Source organism: Ursus arctos, unplaced genomic scaffold, assembly GCF_023065955.2.
Source record: "Ursus arctos isolate Adak ecotype North America unplaced genomic scaffold, UrsArc2.0 scaffold_7, whole genome shotgun sequence".
Lineage (NCBI taxonomy): Eukaryota > Metazoa > Chordata > Mammalia > Carnivora > Ursidae > Ursus > Ursus arctos.
This window is the reverse complement of record NW_026623089.1, coordinates 24292591-24307079: the sequence shown is the minus strand read 5'-3', so window position 1 is coordinate 24307079 and position 14489 is coordinate 24292591. Positions and strand designations below refer to the sequence as shown.

General features: G+C 39.5%; 1 protein-coding gene and 1 long non-coding RNA gene across 4 annotated transcripts in view; one reads left to right on the top strand and one right to left on the bottom strand.

Annotated features, from left to right (window-relative positions):
* The window catches only part of LOC123000790 (uncharacterized), a 29522-nt gene extending 28767 nt beyond the window's left edge, over positions 1 to 755 (bottom strand). For both annotated transcript variants that reach the window (XR_008957977.1, XR_006409050.3), the window contains exon 1: positions 336 to 755. This is a non-coding gene — a long non-coding RNA (uncharacterized LOC123000790). The remainder of the gene's footprint in view (positions 1 to 335) is intronic.
* Positions 756 to 867: 112 nt separating this feature from the next.
* The window catches only part of SLK (STE20 like kinase), a 57034-nt gene continuing 43412 nt past the window's right edge, over positions 868 to 14489 (top strand). Inside the window, exon 1 of one of the 2 annotated variants that reach the window (XM_026494052.4) lies at positions 868 to 1663. In XM_026494052.4, coding sequence (XP_026349837.1) covers positions 1514 to 1663 — 150 coding nt within the window. In that variant the 5' untranslated portion in view covers positions 868 to 1513. The remainder of the gene's footprint in view (positions 1664 to 14489) is intronic. The other variant, XM_026494054.4, reaches the window with a different exon arrangement.

Genomic DNA, 14489 nt, shown 5'->3' with positions numbered 1-14489 from the left:
AGGTCACCAGCGTCAGATTCCAGCCAACGCCCACATCGCCACACTAGGTAGTCTTCCACTACTGCTGCCCAAGGGGGCCGGAGCCAGGTCAAGAAGTGAAGTTCTTAGTAAATGGTTCAGAGGGAGTCACGAAGGGTGGCACCAGGGTTACGACTGGGGAAGTGGGTAGGAGAAGGTAAATGACCCTCAAGAGAGTGTCGCGGTCATCATTTGAGAAGTGGGCTTAAGCAATATTTCTATACCTATGCCTCTCTTACCTGCACACTTGTACCAACAGCAAGAACTAAAATTTAGCGTTTGCCTGCGCAGGCAGCTTATGTTAAGGGCTTACTTACATCTATTGCCTCATTTATTCTTCGCCACAACTCCCCCAGGTCTGCATTTCACCATGAAGAAACTAAAGCTCGGAGAGGTTACCCGTCCAAGGTCACACAGCTGGCAAGCTCTGGCTCCAGAGTTCCCAGCTACAAAACATACTCCCTTCTCACAATACCCTGGGACCTCTTAGAGAGAAAAAAGTTCCACTTTCGGGACCCAAACGTCGGCTTAGCTTTCACTCTTTACAAATTTTCCAGATCCAGAACGGAGGCAACATCGGCTAGCACAACCAACAGGGTCGCGCCCATCCGGCAACGCCACCAGAGTGGTGCGCTGACAAAGATTTGAGGCTTGGAGGGCAAACCGGGAGCGACCGTCAAGCACCGAAGAGCTCTGGCGCGCATAGCGCACGCCTCTCCAGGCTGCCTGCAAGCCCCTCCCGGCCGCCGGCAAGCGGAGCTCAACGCGCGTGCGCGGGGCCAGAGGGGACGCCCCCACGCGAGCGCGCGGTGATAGGGGCGCGCGGCCGAGGGAGCGCGGGCGCGTTGCGGCGTCGGCGTCTGCGCGCGCTCCAGGACGAGGCTGTGTGGGCTGGGGAGCGAGCGAGGCGGCGGCGGCGCCTCAGAGCCGAAGGGACGCGCGGGCCTCGCGCCGCGGGAGCAGACGGCTGCGGAGGAGACCCTAGGCTCGCGGCCCGAGGCGGGAGAGCTCGGCCTGTCGACTGCCTGCTTCAGGGGCCGCTGGCCGCGTCCCTCGCCCGGAGTGGCCGCCGCCCCAGGAGACTCGCCGTGACACGGGCCTAAGCCGCGGCGGCCGCGGACGTCCGGACCGCTCCGACCCGTCGGGCCGGGCCGGGTGGGGACTAGCGTCCGGGCAGGTGCCGCCCCCTGAGGGCCGGCCGGGCGCGCGGCGCCCACCCGCGCGGCCCGCGGGCTGGGCTCTGCGGAGGGGCCGCCCGTGCATCCCGCAACCGCCCCCCCCCCTCCGCGCCCCGAGAGCCGGAGCCCGAGTCGCGCCCCGCCCTCCCCGGGCACAGCCCGGCCGGAGCGGCGGGAGCCGGGAAAGCCCGCGTCCGCCGTCGCCGCCCGCCGTCGCCATCCGCCCTCCGGGCTCGCGCGGAGAAGAGGGAGGAGAAACTTTGCCTTTTATTGTTGCTTTTAGTCCTTAAGTGCAAGGAACTCTGCGGGGAGGAAAAATGTCCTTCTTCAATTTCCGTAAGATCTTCAAGTTGGGGAGCGAGAAGAAGAAGAAGCAATACGAGCATGTGAAGAGGGATCTGAACCCCGAGGAGTTTTGGGAAATTATAGGAGAATTGGGGGACGGAGCCTTTGGGAAAGTGTACAAGGTAAGAAGGAGAAAACGGGAAGTTGCACTTGTAAGATATAACAGCCACTGGTCCGGAGTGGCAAGAGAATTTCTCGCTCCCCTTGTCCCTTTCCCGTCTCTTGTCCCTTCTTTTGACTTCGTAAAGGTACGTTAGAACTTTATTTAGGTTATCATCGAAGGAGTAACTAAGACCGTAGAGTATAAGGTTGAACAAAATGGGGCCTGAATGTAGTTTAGACTGATAGCTAAAGGGAGACGGGGTTATAGAGTCTCCTCTGTCAAACTTTAAAGGAAATGAGGGTGTTCTTTAATTTAAAGGAGGGGTCTGGTTTTTAAAATCAAACTCAGTATGCTTTTCAGTGGATTTATATTTGTCTACTAGCTGTTTGCATTCATTTATGTATGCGTGTACTAAAGCAATTCCGTTTTGAGGATCCAGGGCATGTATTTGGTTTTATCTATAGCTAATACATAACCAGGCTTCTGGGATGAGAGGAAAGTGATTGCTGCTTGCAGGCTAGTCTTCAATTGGTTGCTTGACAACATACTATAAAACGGAATGGAATTTCTGATAGAAACTTTCCAGAAGAAAACCTGCATCTGGTAAATATGATTACAGCAAGCATTGACTATAAGTCTATACGAGTGCTTAAGAAATTTAAAAAAATACCCATATATGCAGACATGTTTTTATATATATTTCACTAGAGTCTTGATGTTTCAACGTGAAGGATTAATGTTAACTGTTTATTATTTCATAAGCAATATATGAATGATGTCATTGAAATATTTTCATCCTGAAGGGTGAGGTTTTTATGAGCCACAGTTCAGGGGGGAAGGACCCACAGGGTTGCCTAGAAGTGCAAACATAAATAACTTATGTTTATACAGGATTTTGCAGTTTTTGAGTCACTTTCACATAACCGCCCCCCCCCCCCCGGGCCTCCAAGCCATGAGGTAGGCAGGTTATCTACATTTCACAGATGACACTGAGACTCAGAAAACTTTCAAAGTCACATAAGTCACAGTCTAGATTTGAACTCTAGTCTTCCCACCCTGTATTTACTATTGTTTCTCATTTAATGTCCGTTCATGGAAATGATAGCATTTTTCTCCTAAGTATCGTCACACTTTTGCCTTTGCCCTGCCTCAAATGCATCTCACAGCTCCCAGTCCCAGTTCTCATTTTTTCACTCAGGTTGTGATAGCCACCCCTCTCTGTGTGCTTTCAAAACACACTGTCACATGGCTGCTATAGCACTTGTTACATATTGTAGTTAATGGTAAAACTAGGGGCGGAATTGTGATACACATTTGGGTTCATCTGTTGCTTGAGCACATAGTGCATCTCTGTCTATATTTATTGAATTGAAAGAATGTTTGTTATCTGCATGTGAATGCTTTTGAAGCTATCCTATGCTGTCAAAGTTGGCAAAATAAACTTCAGTTTGTGTGGAGGGTAGAGTATGGGTTGCCACAAGAGCTTACAGTACAGTGTAAGGTAGGAAGAGCTTTTAGTGCTGTGGGAAGATCACTTTTGGGAGTCAAGAATTGTCTTTTAGTGCTGGCGGTCACAAACGAGCTTTGTGGTCTTCAACAGAACACTTAACTTCTCTGGATCCTCGTTTTCTTAGCTGGAAAATTCTTCATTTCCCTAAACATTTGTTTAGATTCCTTCACTCATTATCCTACTGTGAGTATGCAGTTATCTAAGAAAGGCAAAAATAATCCTCAGGGCATCTGGAATCCAGTAGTTAGAAGTCGGTAGGTGATTGTGGGCAGTTTTCATGGTATAAATGTTTTATCAAATAGAAACAGTATAGTATTAAGACCCTGGCTCTGGAGTTGGTCTATATCTGGGCTCTCTTAATAGCAGCCCATGACCTTGGACAAGTCACTTAACTGTTCCATGTCTCACTTTTCTCATCAGTAAGACTTGCTCCTCAGTGTGTGAGAATTAAAGGAATAAATGTAAGGCATGTGGAAAGGGCTCAGCGAGAGGTAGAAATTACTGCTATTACATTTAGAGCTCAGAAGCAGAGTATGGGATGGGACAGGAAAAGGGGCCTACGAAGACAGTAAACCATTTCTTGTTTTCCCATGGCAAAGGCAGATTGTGGAGATTTCATTTTTTAATGACATTTTCTGCAAAATGTAACATATCTTCCTATAGTGAAACATCAATTGAGAATTTGAATAATATAAAATTGTGTCAAAGATAATATTTGTGAGCTTGATGACTATTTTAGGGTGGTATTTGAAGAGTATGAGTTCTTTGCATTTTACTTTTTCATTTCACTATTCTGTGCTTCCAAGAAATGGGCTCTGAGATTTTTTTTTTAAAGAAAATTTGAAATTTAAGCTGACTTGGCCTATTTAGCCTTTTTCCTAAAAGTTTTTTTGTTCTCCAAGATCTCTAGAAATTTTAAATATATAAACTTCCTCGTTGTGGAGGAACAAGCTAGCAAACCTTAATATTGTATGTAGTATTATGCAGTAGAAAACTGTTTCTAAAGTTGATTCTATCATTTGTGAAAATTAGTAATTGTTAACAAAGATTAAATGGTAAATAAGCAATCATCTCATGTACATATTTAGTTTATTTGAAACATTTTTCTGTCATACAGTTGTATTCCTTCCACTGGTTCAGCACTATACAACTCTGTAACAGTTACTTTCTTGCCTGAAAAATCTTCACTATTATATTTTCTCTTTCAAATGTAGTTTTATTTGACTTATGAACGAAGATAGGTAGTATCTCTCGCGTTTTTTTATGTTTGAATTTTTGTTGCTTTTAACAAAAAAAGAATGACATAAAATCATGTATTGAATAGAAGCTGAATTCCTGACTATGTGCTGGATGAAAGTGATTTTATGGCCCTGATGTCCATGTGACTTTAAAAAAAAAATAGTGAAATATGTATGTGAGGTTCATGTTTATCACCTAGAGCTGTAGTTTATTTTCATAGTTGCATGGAATTCCATTTCATGATTATATAACCATTATTTGCTATTGTACTATAATGGATATATCATTCATTTCCAGTTTTGGGCTGTTATACACAGTTCTGGTGTATTTATGCATAAGTTTCGCTAAGACTTAACTCAGGAGTAGAATTACTGGGTTAGAGTAGTGTAACTTTAATTTCACTAGTGATACCAAACTATATCAATTTACGTTCTCACTAGGAGTGTATGAGAATTTCCTTGCCCTGCATCTTCCTTTCAACATTTGGTATTGTCAGAATTTTAAATTTTTTGCAATCTGATATTTATGTTTTTCATTATGGTTTTAATTCATCTTTCTCTGACTACTAAGTAATTCTTTTATAAATTTATTGGTAATTTGGATTTCTTTTGTGTTCAAGTTTTTTATTCATGTTCTTATTGGATGTCCTTTTCTTGTTTATTTGTAGTGTATTCTGGATTTTAACCATTTAGTAAATATATTCTCATTTTGTGACTTGTCTTTTCATTTTCCTTGTGGTGTCTTTTTATGAGCAGGAAGTTCCTGCGTTTAATGTGGTGCAATTTGTCAGTTTCTTCCTTTCGGTTAATACTTTTTGCATTGTGTTTAAGAAATTATTTCCTAACCTGAGATCATGAAGATAACCCCTTATATTATCTTCTAAAATCTTTATGATTTTGCCTTTAACAGTTAGATTTCCAATCCACCTAGAATAGGTTTTTGTAAATGGTTTGAGGTAGGGGTCTAATTTTATTTTTTTCGTCATCTGAATGCCCAGTTATCCCAGAACCCATCATTGGGGGTAAACTTTTTTCTCACTACTTTACAGGGTCCTGTCTATTATATAACATATCTGTTTCTGTGATCTTGATTCTCTTCCATTGATCTGTTTCTGTTCCCATACCAGTTTCTCACTTTCTTTATTAGGAAGGCATTAAAATAAATCTCTGCTAGAGCTTCCCCATGTTCTTCATCAACAGTATCTAGTATATCCTTGGCTTTTAGTGCTTGTGAGTACATTGTAGAATTAGCTTAAGTTCCACAAAACCCTACTGTGTTTTTTTGGAGAGATTTTATTGAATTTATAAATCAATTTTGAGAAAATTAACATCTCTGATATTGAGTCTTCCTACTTATGCATATGTTTTACCTCTAGGTCTTTTTTAGTATTTCTCAATAATGGATTATAATTTTTCTCCCTACAAGTCTTGGGAGCTCAAACTGCTTCCAGAGTGTCTTTTTTTTTAGATTCATTTATTCGGGGGAGAGAGAGACAGAAAGAGAGAGGGCAAGAGACAGAGCATGAATGTGGAAACGGGCAGAGGGAGGAAGAGAATCTCAGGCGGACTCCCCGCTGAGCGCAGAGCCTGACATGGCCGAATCTCACAACACTGAGATCATGACCTGAGCTGACATCAAGAGTCACTCAACCACTTGAGCCACCCAGGTGCTTCAAGAGTGTCTTAAATGCTTGGATTTCCTGTTGGAGTTTCCTACTTACTTTGGTTGTGCACAGTCTTCAGTAAGTCTTCTGAGAAAGGATCCATGGAGGGTAACATTTTTTAAAAACCTTGCCTGTCTGAATACATCTTTATTAATGTCACATTTGATGTATAGTTTGGTTATAGAATTCTAGTTCAAAAATAAGTTTTTCTGGGGCACTTGGGTGGCTCAGTCAGTTAAGCATCTGCCTTCAGCTCAGGTCATGATCCCAGGGTCCTGGGATTGAGTCCTGCATCGGGCTCCCTGCTCAGTGGGGAGCCTGCATCTCCCTCTCCCTCTGCTCCTCTCTTTCCCTCTGCCCCTCCCCATGCTTGTGCTTTCTCTCTCTCTCTGACAAATAAATAAAATCTTAAAAAAAAAAGAGTCCCATGCCGTTTTATTTTGTGATTCTTTGTGATCTTTTTCTTTTCATAGCTTTTGAGATTTCTTTTAATCCCCTCCCTGTTCATGGTGATGTACTTTGATACAGGCTTTCCCTGTGCTTTTCATCTTGCTGGCCTCTTCGTTAGTCCTTTCAATCCAAAAACCTGTATCCTTTGGTTCTGTGACATTTTTATGTATTATTTATTTGGACCAACCCCCTAGGTAATGGTTCTTGCTATGGTCTCAGGATTTCCCATGTTTCTAAATTCAGTGGTTACTTATACCATACTTGTATTCTCAGGAGCATTTGAGACATTTGACCAATCCTTTTCTTTAAAAAGCTCATCTTTTAGTTTTTAGATCACCACACTCTTGATATTTTTCCCATTTCTGTGTCCACTCCTCAGACTTTTGCTGGCTTTTCTTCCTTTTTTGACTTTTAAGTGTTGGGATTCCACAGGACTTGGGTGTAGGCCCTGTTTTCTTTTTCTTTTCCTATGAGAGTCCATCTTCTCCCATGGCTTCAGTTATCATCTAAATGTAATTTATGTCTCTATTCCAAGATCTCCCTTTTGAATTCCAGACACATGCATCCAAGTATCTATTAGAGATTTCCACTTAGATCTCTCACAGTTTTCTTAAACAACAAGTCCAAAACATGAACTGATTGAACTCTTGATGTCAGCTCCATATTTGCTTCTCTTATGTTCTCCATTCAGTAATTGACATCTCTGCCTGCCATTTATGTAGGCCAGAGACCTGGAGGTCATTCTTAACACCTCCTGCTTCCTTACCCACCAAACCCAGTGTAATTACCAAGGCCTTTTAATTCTACCTATTAAATATTTCTTTTTTTTTTCTTAAAGATTTTTAAAATTTATTTGACAGAGACAGCCAGCGAGAGAGGGAACACAAGCAGGGGGAGTGGGAGAGGAAGAAGCAGGCTCCTAGCGGAGGAGCCTGATGTGGGGCTCGATCCCAGAACGCTGGGATCACGCCCTGAGCCGAAGGCAGACGCTTAACGACTGCGCCACCCAGGCGCTCCTAAATATTTCTTGAATTATCTTCTTTCTTTACTGTTGCAGTACTAGTCAAAACTGTCATTACTTCTTACCTAGACTACTGAAAGTTATTGGTGTGTTTTGAACTTCATATAAATGTAATCATATGTGTTCTTTTGTATTAGCTTCTTTTGCTCAACAGTTTCATTTCTTCTGTATAGATATCCAGTTAGACTGGCACCATTTACTGAAAAGACCATCCTTATTGCTTTACAGTGCCTCCATCATATATCAAATGTCCATATACATGGTATATATTATTATTTAGGACAAATTCCTAGAAGTAGAATTGTTAATGCAAAATGAAGATCATTTATTAATGCTTACCTAGAAGGGTTGTGCAAATTTATTTTTCAATTAATTTTTAATTATACAAATAATTAAAGAATGTCTATTTATTGTAAAAATTAACTTATTAGAAATAAAGTTAGTCTTGACCATTACTCCAATTACTGTTCCTTCTTTTATATCCATAGTTGTATCTGTTATTATCAGTTTCATGTATATGTTTCCAGATTATTTAATATGTACATGAGCTCTACCTGTTAAGACAACCCAACAGTGGTCTATTTCTGTGCCTTTGTTCCTTAACCTGAATTCATTGCTAGTTCTTGTTCTTTAAAAAAAGTATTTGCTTTTTCAGTGGGCGAAAGTATCAGTTTATTTCATTTTACATTTCTTTGATTTCTGGAGAGATTACACATTTTAAAAAATAATCTAATTATCCATATTCTAATAGAGTGTTTTCTTCTTGATTTGAATGTACTTTATTATTATTATTTTTAAGATTTCATTTATTTGGGGGGTTGTGACTGGGGGGAGAGGCAGAGGGAGAGGGACAAACAGACTCCCTGCTGAGCAGGGATTCCCAAATCAGGGGCCCAGGACCCCGGGATAGTGATCTGAGCTGAATTGAAGGCAGACACTTAACCAACTAAGCCACCCAGGTGCCCTTGAAAGTACTTTTTATGTGCTGTGGAAACGAACACTTTATCATAAATGCTGCAGTTAGTTTATAATTACCTTAGTTTATGCTGCTCTTTTGATATAAAGACATACAGTAGTCTTTATTCTACAAAATCTGTCAATGAGTTACTTTGTTGTTGTTTTTTCTTTGCTTTCATGCTTTGAGAAACCTTCCCTACCCAAAAATTAGGTAAATATTTAAAATTCTTTATAACCAAACTATTAAGTCAAGAAGAATGTATACTTTTAATTCATCTGGAATTTAATTTTCTCTGTGGATTGATAGGAGGTTCTATTTGTACCCCCAAAACCAAAAAGGTATATTTTATCATTTCCAGAAATTTAAATGCTATTGTTTTGAATATATAGCAAAGTATAAAGAATATATATAAATAATTTTACCATCCAGGTAACTCTTGTTAGCAGTTTTTTAAAAACTCAAGGGGTTATTTATATGGTTAGATTTTTGAGCAGTACAAAAATGATAAAATTAAAAAATGAAAGCCTTCCCACCAGTTCTTTTTCTCAAATGGGAAAGAATTCTTGTTAAATAGGTTTGTTACTTGTAGTTATATTAATATAATTCTGAAACTACCTTTGCATATATTATAGGATAGAGCAAATGAGTTGATATATTGATGTTTTAAAAGCTAGGGTTGAAATTCTGGGAGAAAGGAGTTAGAAACTTGGTATAGGGAAAAGATGAGGAAGAACCCTGTGATGTTGATTTTTGAATTAGCAGTTTCAATTTGAACTTGTGATAGTAAATATACACACACATATATATACACACACATTTCTGTTCTCCCTGAAATGGCCTACAAATAATTATACTATAGTATTCCCAGCTCTTGGCTTCTAAATACCATTCCCCACTAAAAAGAACCAGAGCTCATTGAAATGGCTCATCCAGGTCTAGGGTAGGAAAGTACAGAAATGATAAAATTGAAAAATGAAAGCCTTCCCACTAGGCCTTTTTTTCCCAAAGGAGCCTGGAATATGCCAGAAATCAAGGACATGCTCAAAAACTAATGGGGACAGGCCAAGACAGGGTAGTTTGAACAAAAATATCAATGACAAAATAGTAAACTTAATAGAAGAATGGTAGTTAATACATACAGATTGATAAAATTAGAAAAACCACTATTTTGCAACCATACTATAATAATTCAGGCAAAGATTATTGATAGATGCTAAGATCATTGTGTGAAAAGTTTTGGAGAAATAAGATTTATATACGTGGTTTGAAAGTATTACCCTATAAGGGTACTTTTTACAGTAGAAAGATCTGGTGGGTACTGTCTCAAGTGGTCAAATAAGGTTAATCACCAATAACAGGACAAACTGTCATTATGTGTTTTCTGATATAATTCGATGGGAAATATATAATCACCTAATGTAGTATTCTTGTCAAAAATAGTTAACTTGAATCTAATATAAAGAACAGTCAGACAAATCCAGATAATGGGACATTCTACAGATAAATGGTTTGGGCTTTTAAAAATATAAGCAATAGGGGTGCCTGGGTGGCTCAGTCGGTTAAGTGCCTGCCTTCGGCCCAGGTCACAATCCCTGGGTCCTGGTATCCAGCTCTGCATTAGACTCCCTGCTCAGCAGGGGAGTCTGTTTCTCCTTCTGCCCCTGCTTGTGCTCTCTCTCTCACTCACTCTCTTTCTCAAATAAATCTTTTTTAAAAAAGTAAGCAATACAGGATTTTTAAAAGACATTTGAGGAGAGACACCTGGGTTTCTCAGTCAGTTGAGTGTCCGACTTGGTTTCAGCTCAAGTCATAATCTTGTGGGTCGTGGAGTCAAGCCCCCTGTCATTGGGCTCTCCCCTCAGTGGGGGTTCTGAAAGATTCTCTCCCTCTGCCCCACCCCTCATGCGTGCTCTTTCTCACTCCTTCTCTCTCTCTTTAAAATAAATAAATAAATAAATCTTTAAAAAGAATAAAGACATTTGAGGACATTTGAATATAGAGTACATATTAGATATTATATCAATGTTAAAATTCCTTGGGGATGATAATTGAGGTTATGTTGGAGAATATCTTTGTTTTTGGTGGACACATGCTGAAGTTTTGGGAATTGAAGTGGAGCTTTCTTTCCAGATGGTATAGTAAAAAAGAAATGCCTGTATATGTATGTTTATGTGTACGTATCTCTGTGTAAAATGTATGTGTATGTATGCTTGTGTGTGTGTATGAAAGCAAGAGTACCAGATGTGACAAAGTGTTAATAATTGGTGACTCTTGGTGAGGGGTATAGGTATATGAGCATTCTCTGTTCAGTTCATTCACTTTCTTTATAGGTTTGAATTTTCATAATAAAGTAAGGGGTCATACTTTTATTATTAAAAATTTTAAATTGTAGTATAATTGACATATTATATTAGTTTCAGGTGTACAGCATAATTATTCCATACGTGTATATATTGTAAAGTGATCATAGTAAGTCTAGTTAACATTCGTCACCTTACATAGTTATAAAAAATTTTTTTTTCTTGTGATGAGAACTTTTGAGATCTAGTCTCTTAGCAACTTTAAATATGCAGTGCAGGGGCACCTGGGTGGCTCAGTCAGTTAAGCGTCTGCCTTCAGTTCTGGTCCTGATCCCAGGGTCCTGGGATCGGGCCCTGCGTCAGGGAGCCTGCTTCTCCCTCTCCCTCTGCTGTTCCCCGTGCTTGTGCTGTCTCTCTCTGTCAGATAAATAAATACAATCTTAAAAAATTAATAATTATGCAGTACGACATTGTTAACTATAGTCACCATGCGATATATTCCATCACCATGAATTACTTATTTTATAACTGGTAGTTTGGTACTTTTGACCTCCTTTACCCATTCTCCCACCCCTTACCCCTGCGTCTGGCAATCACCAGTCTGTTGTGTGTATCTAAGAGCTTGGTTTTTTGTTTTTAGATTCTGCATGTAAGTGAGATTATATGGTATTTGTCTTTATCTGTCTGACTTCACTTAGCATAATGCCTTCAAGGCCCATCTGTGTTGTCACAAATGGACCCCCATATTCTGGATCATACTTTTAAATACTCTGCACCATTATTTTATTTCATTTAACAGTTCTCCTTTTCACTTTTTTTTTCTCCCTCCATATATTCATTCACTTTTTTTTTTCTCTTTTTCTATGAAAGGAGGAAGTCTCCTTTCAGGCGGGTAAATATATCTGTACTGTACTGTTAAAGTTATTTGGCATTTATTAAATATTATGCTTTGTATTTAGTACCACATGAAGTCCACATTCCTAGCACATATACATTTATGTTTTAAAGAGATAGCTGAAACTTTGGACTGTAAAAAATAACTTTAACATGCTGGTTTTCTTTTTTTCTTTCCTTGCAAAATTCATGGTGAGTTTCTTACCTTAACAGCTGTGCATTTTGGTCCTTTATAATTTTAGTGTTGAGAATTTTTGTGTGGGAATGACCTTCTTTACCATCTAAACACCTTTATTTTTCTTGAATGAATTTTCAGAAGTAGTACATCTTTGTCTTTTAAATTTTTTTTTTTTTTGCAGCTGTCTTTTTGTGTTGTCAGTTTTCCATCTTTTCAACTATGGGATCTGTGCAAATTTCATCAGCTTATCTATCACACAGTTGTCAATTATGTTTTAGTTTATTCATGCTCCTCAGAGGCAGCAAGTCCTTGAAATAAGTGGGAAGACTGTGTGATCTGAGAATTGGTAAAACATTTTGGAAAGTGCAGACTGAGCCAATGTTAACTTATTATTGACATCATTTTGTTGGTGGTTATCTTGACTGATCAATGACCAAGTTTTAAATAAATAACCAGAACACTATAAATAAAATAGTGTTTTGAAATATAAAGAGAATATAAAGCATATGCATTTTACTTCTGCAGAATTGAGAAAATAACATGAAAATGATTTTTTAAGAGAGGATTTCTGTACTATTTTGTAGAAATTTTAGAAAGAGCATATATAGTCAATCCTCATTATTTGCAGATTCTGTATTTGTGAATTTGTCTGCTTGTTAAAATTTATTTGTAGCCCCAAAGTCTGTACTCAGTGCTTCAGTCATTTGCATATATGTGCAGAGCTGGGGAAATTGAGTCCCTAGACCAGCACGTTCCCAGCTGAGATGGAACCAAGTGACACTCTGCCTTGTTGTTTTAGCCCTCACACAGACTTGACTGGAAAATGGGACACGGTAGAGGGCAGTGCAGTGTAGTGTTAAGTCTGGCTTTGGTACCAGTTTGATGGGATTTGAATCCCAAACTGGCACCTACTTTGGGGCAGCCTCAAGCAAGGCACGTAATACTTCTGGACCTCATTTTCTCTTTTGTACAATAAAGAGGGTAGAATCTACCAGAATGAATTGTTTAAGGTATAGGATTATAATCTGTATGAGATATGTGCATTTGTATACATATTTCTCCTAGGAGCAATGGGTCAGTATTTGCTAATTCAGTGTTTGCAGTGACTTTATAGAATATAGCTACCACAAATAATGAAAATCAACTGGATATCTCTACTAAGTCATGTTTAATAATTTTACTCTAATACTGACACTTGTTCCTACCAAAATCTTATCAGGACTCTGAAGAGATCACTAGAATTAGCATATAATTGGAAACAGGTAACAACGGTATCAATAGTCTAAAAGTATATGCTTTCTTCAGTGCTGTTTCCTTTCTTTTCACTTAACAGCTCTTTGGAACTCTGGGTATTTTTTACCCAAATACTTCATACTCCTCTGTTCCTTCCTTCTTTCATCTGTTATCCTCATCAGTTTTAGAAGGAGTATGCCAACAACTATTAAGTTACTGTCTTTCAGCTCCCAACACACCCTTCTATGCTCTGTTTTATAATGCTAAGATTTTGCAAACCACATTTCTGCCTTGTCAGCTGCTCACTTTTAGGTTTCACATGTACAGGGCGCTGGAGGGAGGCTGCAGGGAGGAGGAGGAAGAAGGGGCTTGCACGGACTTTGTCTCCTTTGGGCTCCTTGTCTCTCTCTTTTTATGTTAGTGTGACCACCATCCTAGTGGAGTTCTTCACCCCAGCAACAGTGGATTCTCTCTGTAGCAGCAGTTGAATCTGGTTTGTAGTTTGTAGTTTTCCAGTACTCAAGAGCTGACCTCATCAATGCCTTTCATAACACCAGCTGTATTTGGCTAGCCTGCTCTTCCTTGAAAGGCACCCCAGTCCCCCAGTCCCCCTTCTTCCAAAATCAGAGATGTTGGCACCAGCCAAGCAGCACTCTGTCCTCAGGGATCTGAGTTTCAGCTCTGTAGAACCTTCCTTGCAAGCCTTGGGGTTTTAATAATTCCAATCTTTTACCTTGGCTTCTCTGATCCTGGGCGTGGTAGCTTCTCCCTGCACTTGTTACCTCCCTCATCTTTCATGTTCTTTCTTTATCTTTTTAGTTACCTACATACCAACATAGTTGTTAATGATATTAAATTCTGTTAAAATACAATGATTTCTTTCTGTGGCTGGGCCTTTTCTGATACAAAGATTAAACAAGTTAATAAATGGAGAGTGCAGAGCAGTGTTTGGTGCAAGGTAATTGCTCAATGAGTAACATTTAATAGCTTAGTGGATATTACTGTATAGACTAGCATACTTGAAAGAACTTGAGATTTTTGTAGCCTGTTTCTTTGCAAAACACTAAAATTTCCAGTTTACGTAGGTCAAAAAACATAATTATTGGATGTTATTAGTATCAATATGCTCAAATATCACCTTCTAAGTGAGGTCTAACTTAACTACCCTATTTAAATTATAACCTCTTTCCTGTGTACCTGCCCACTCGACCATCTCCTCATCTTATTACCTTATTTTGTCCATAGTACTAATTACTAATATACTCTTTATTTGCCTATTGACTGTCCTTTCCCCACAATTTTAAGTGCCATGAGGACAGAGAGATTGTGTCTATTCTTTACATCGTCAGCATCTGGAACAGTGTCTGACATAAAAGGCACTCAATAAGTATTGAAAGAG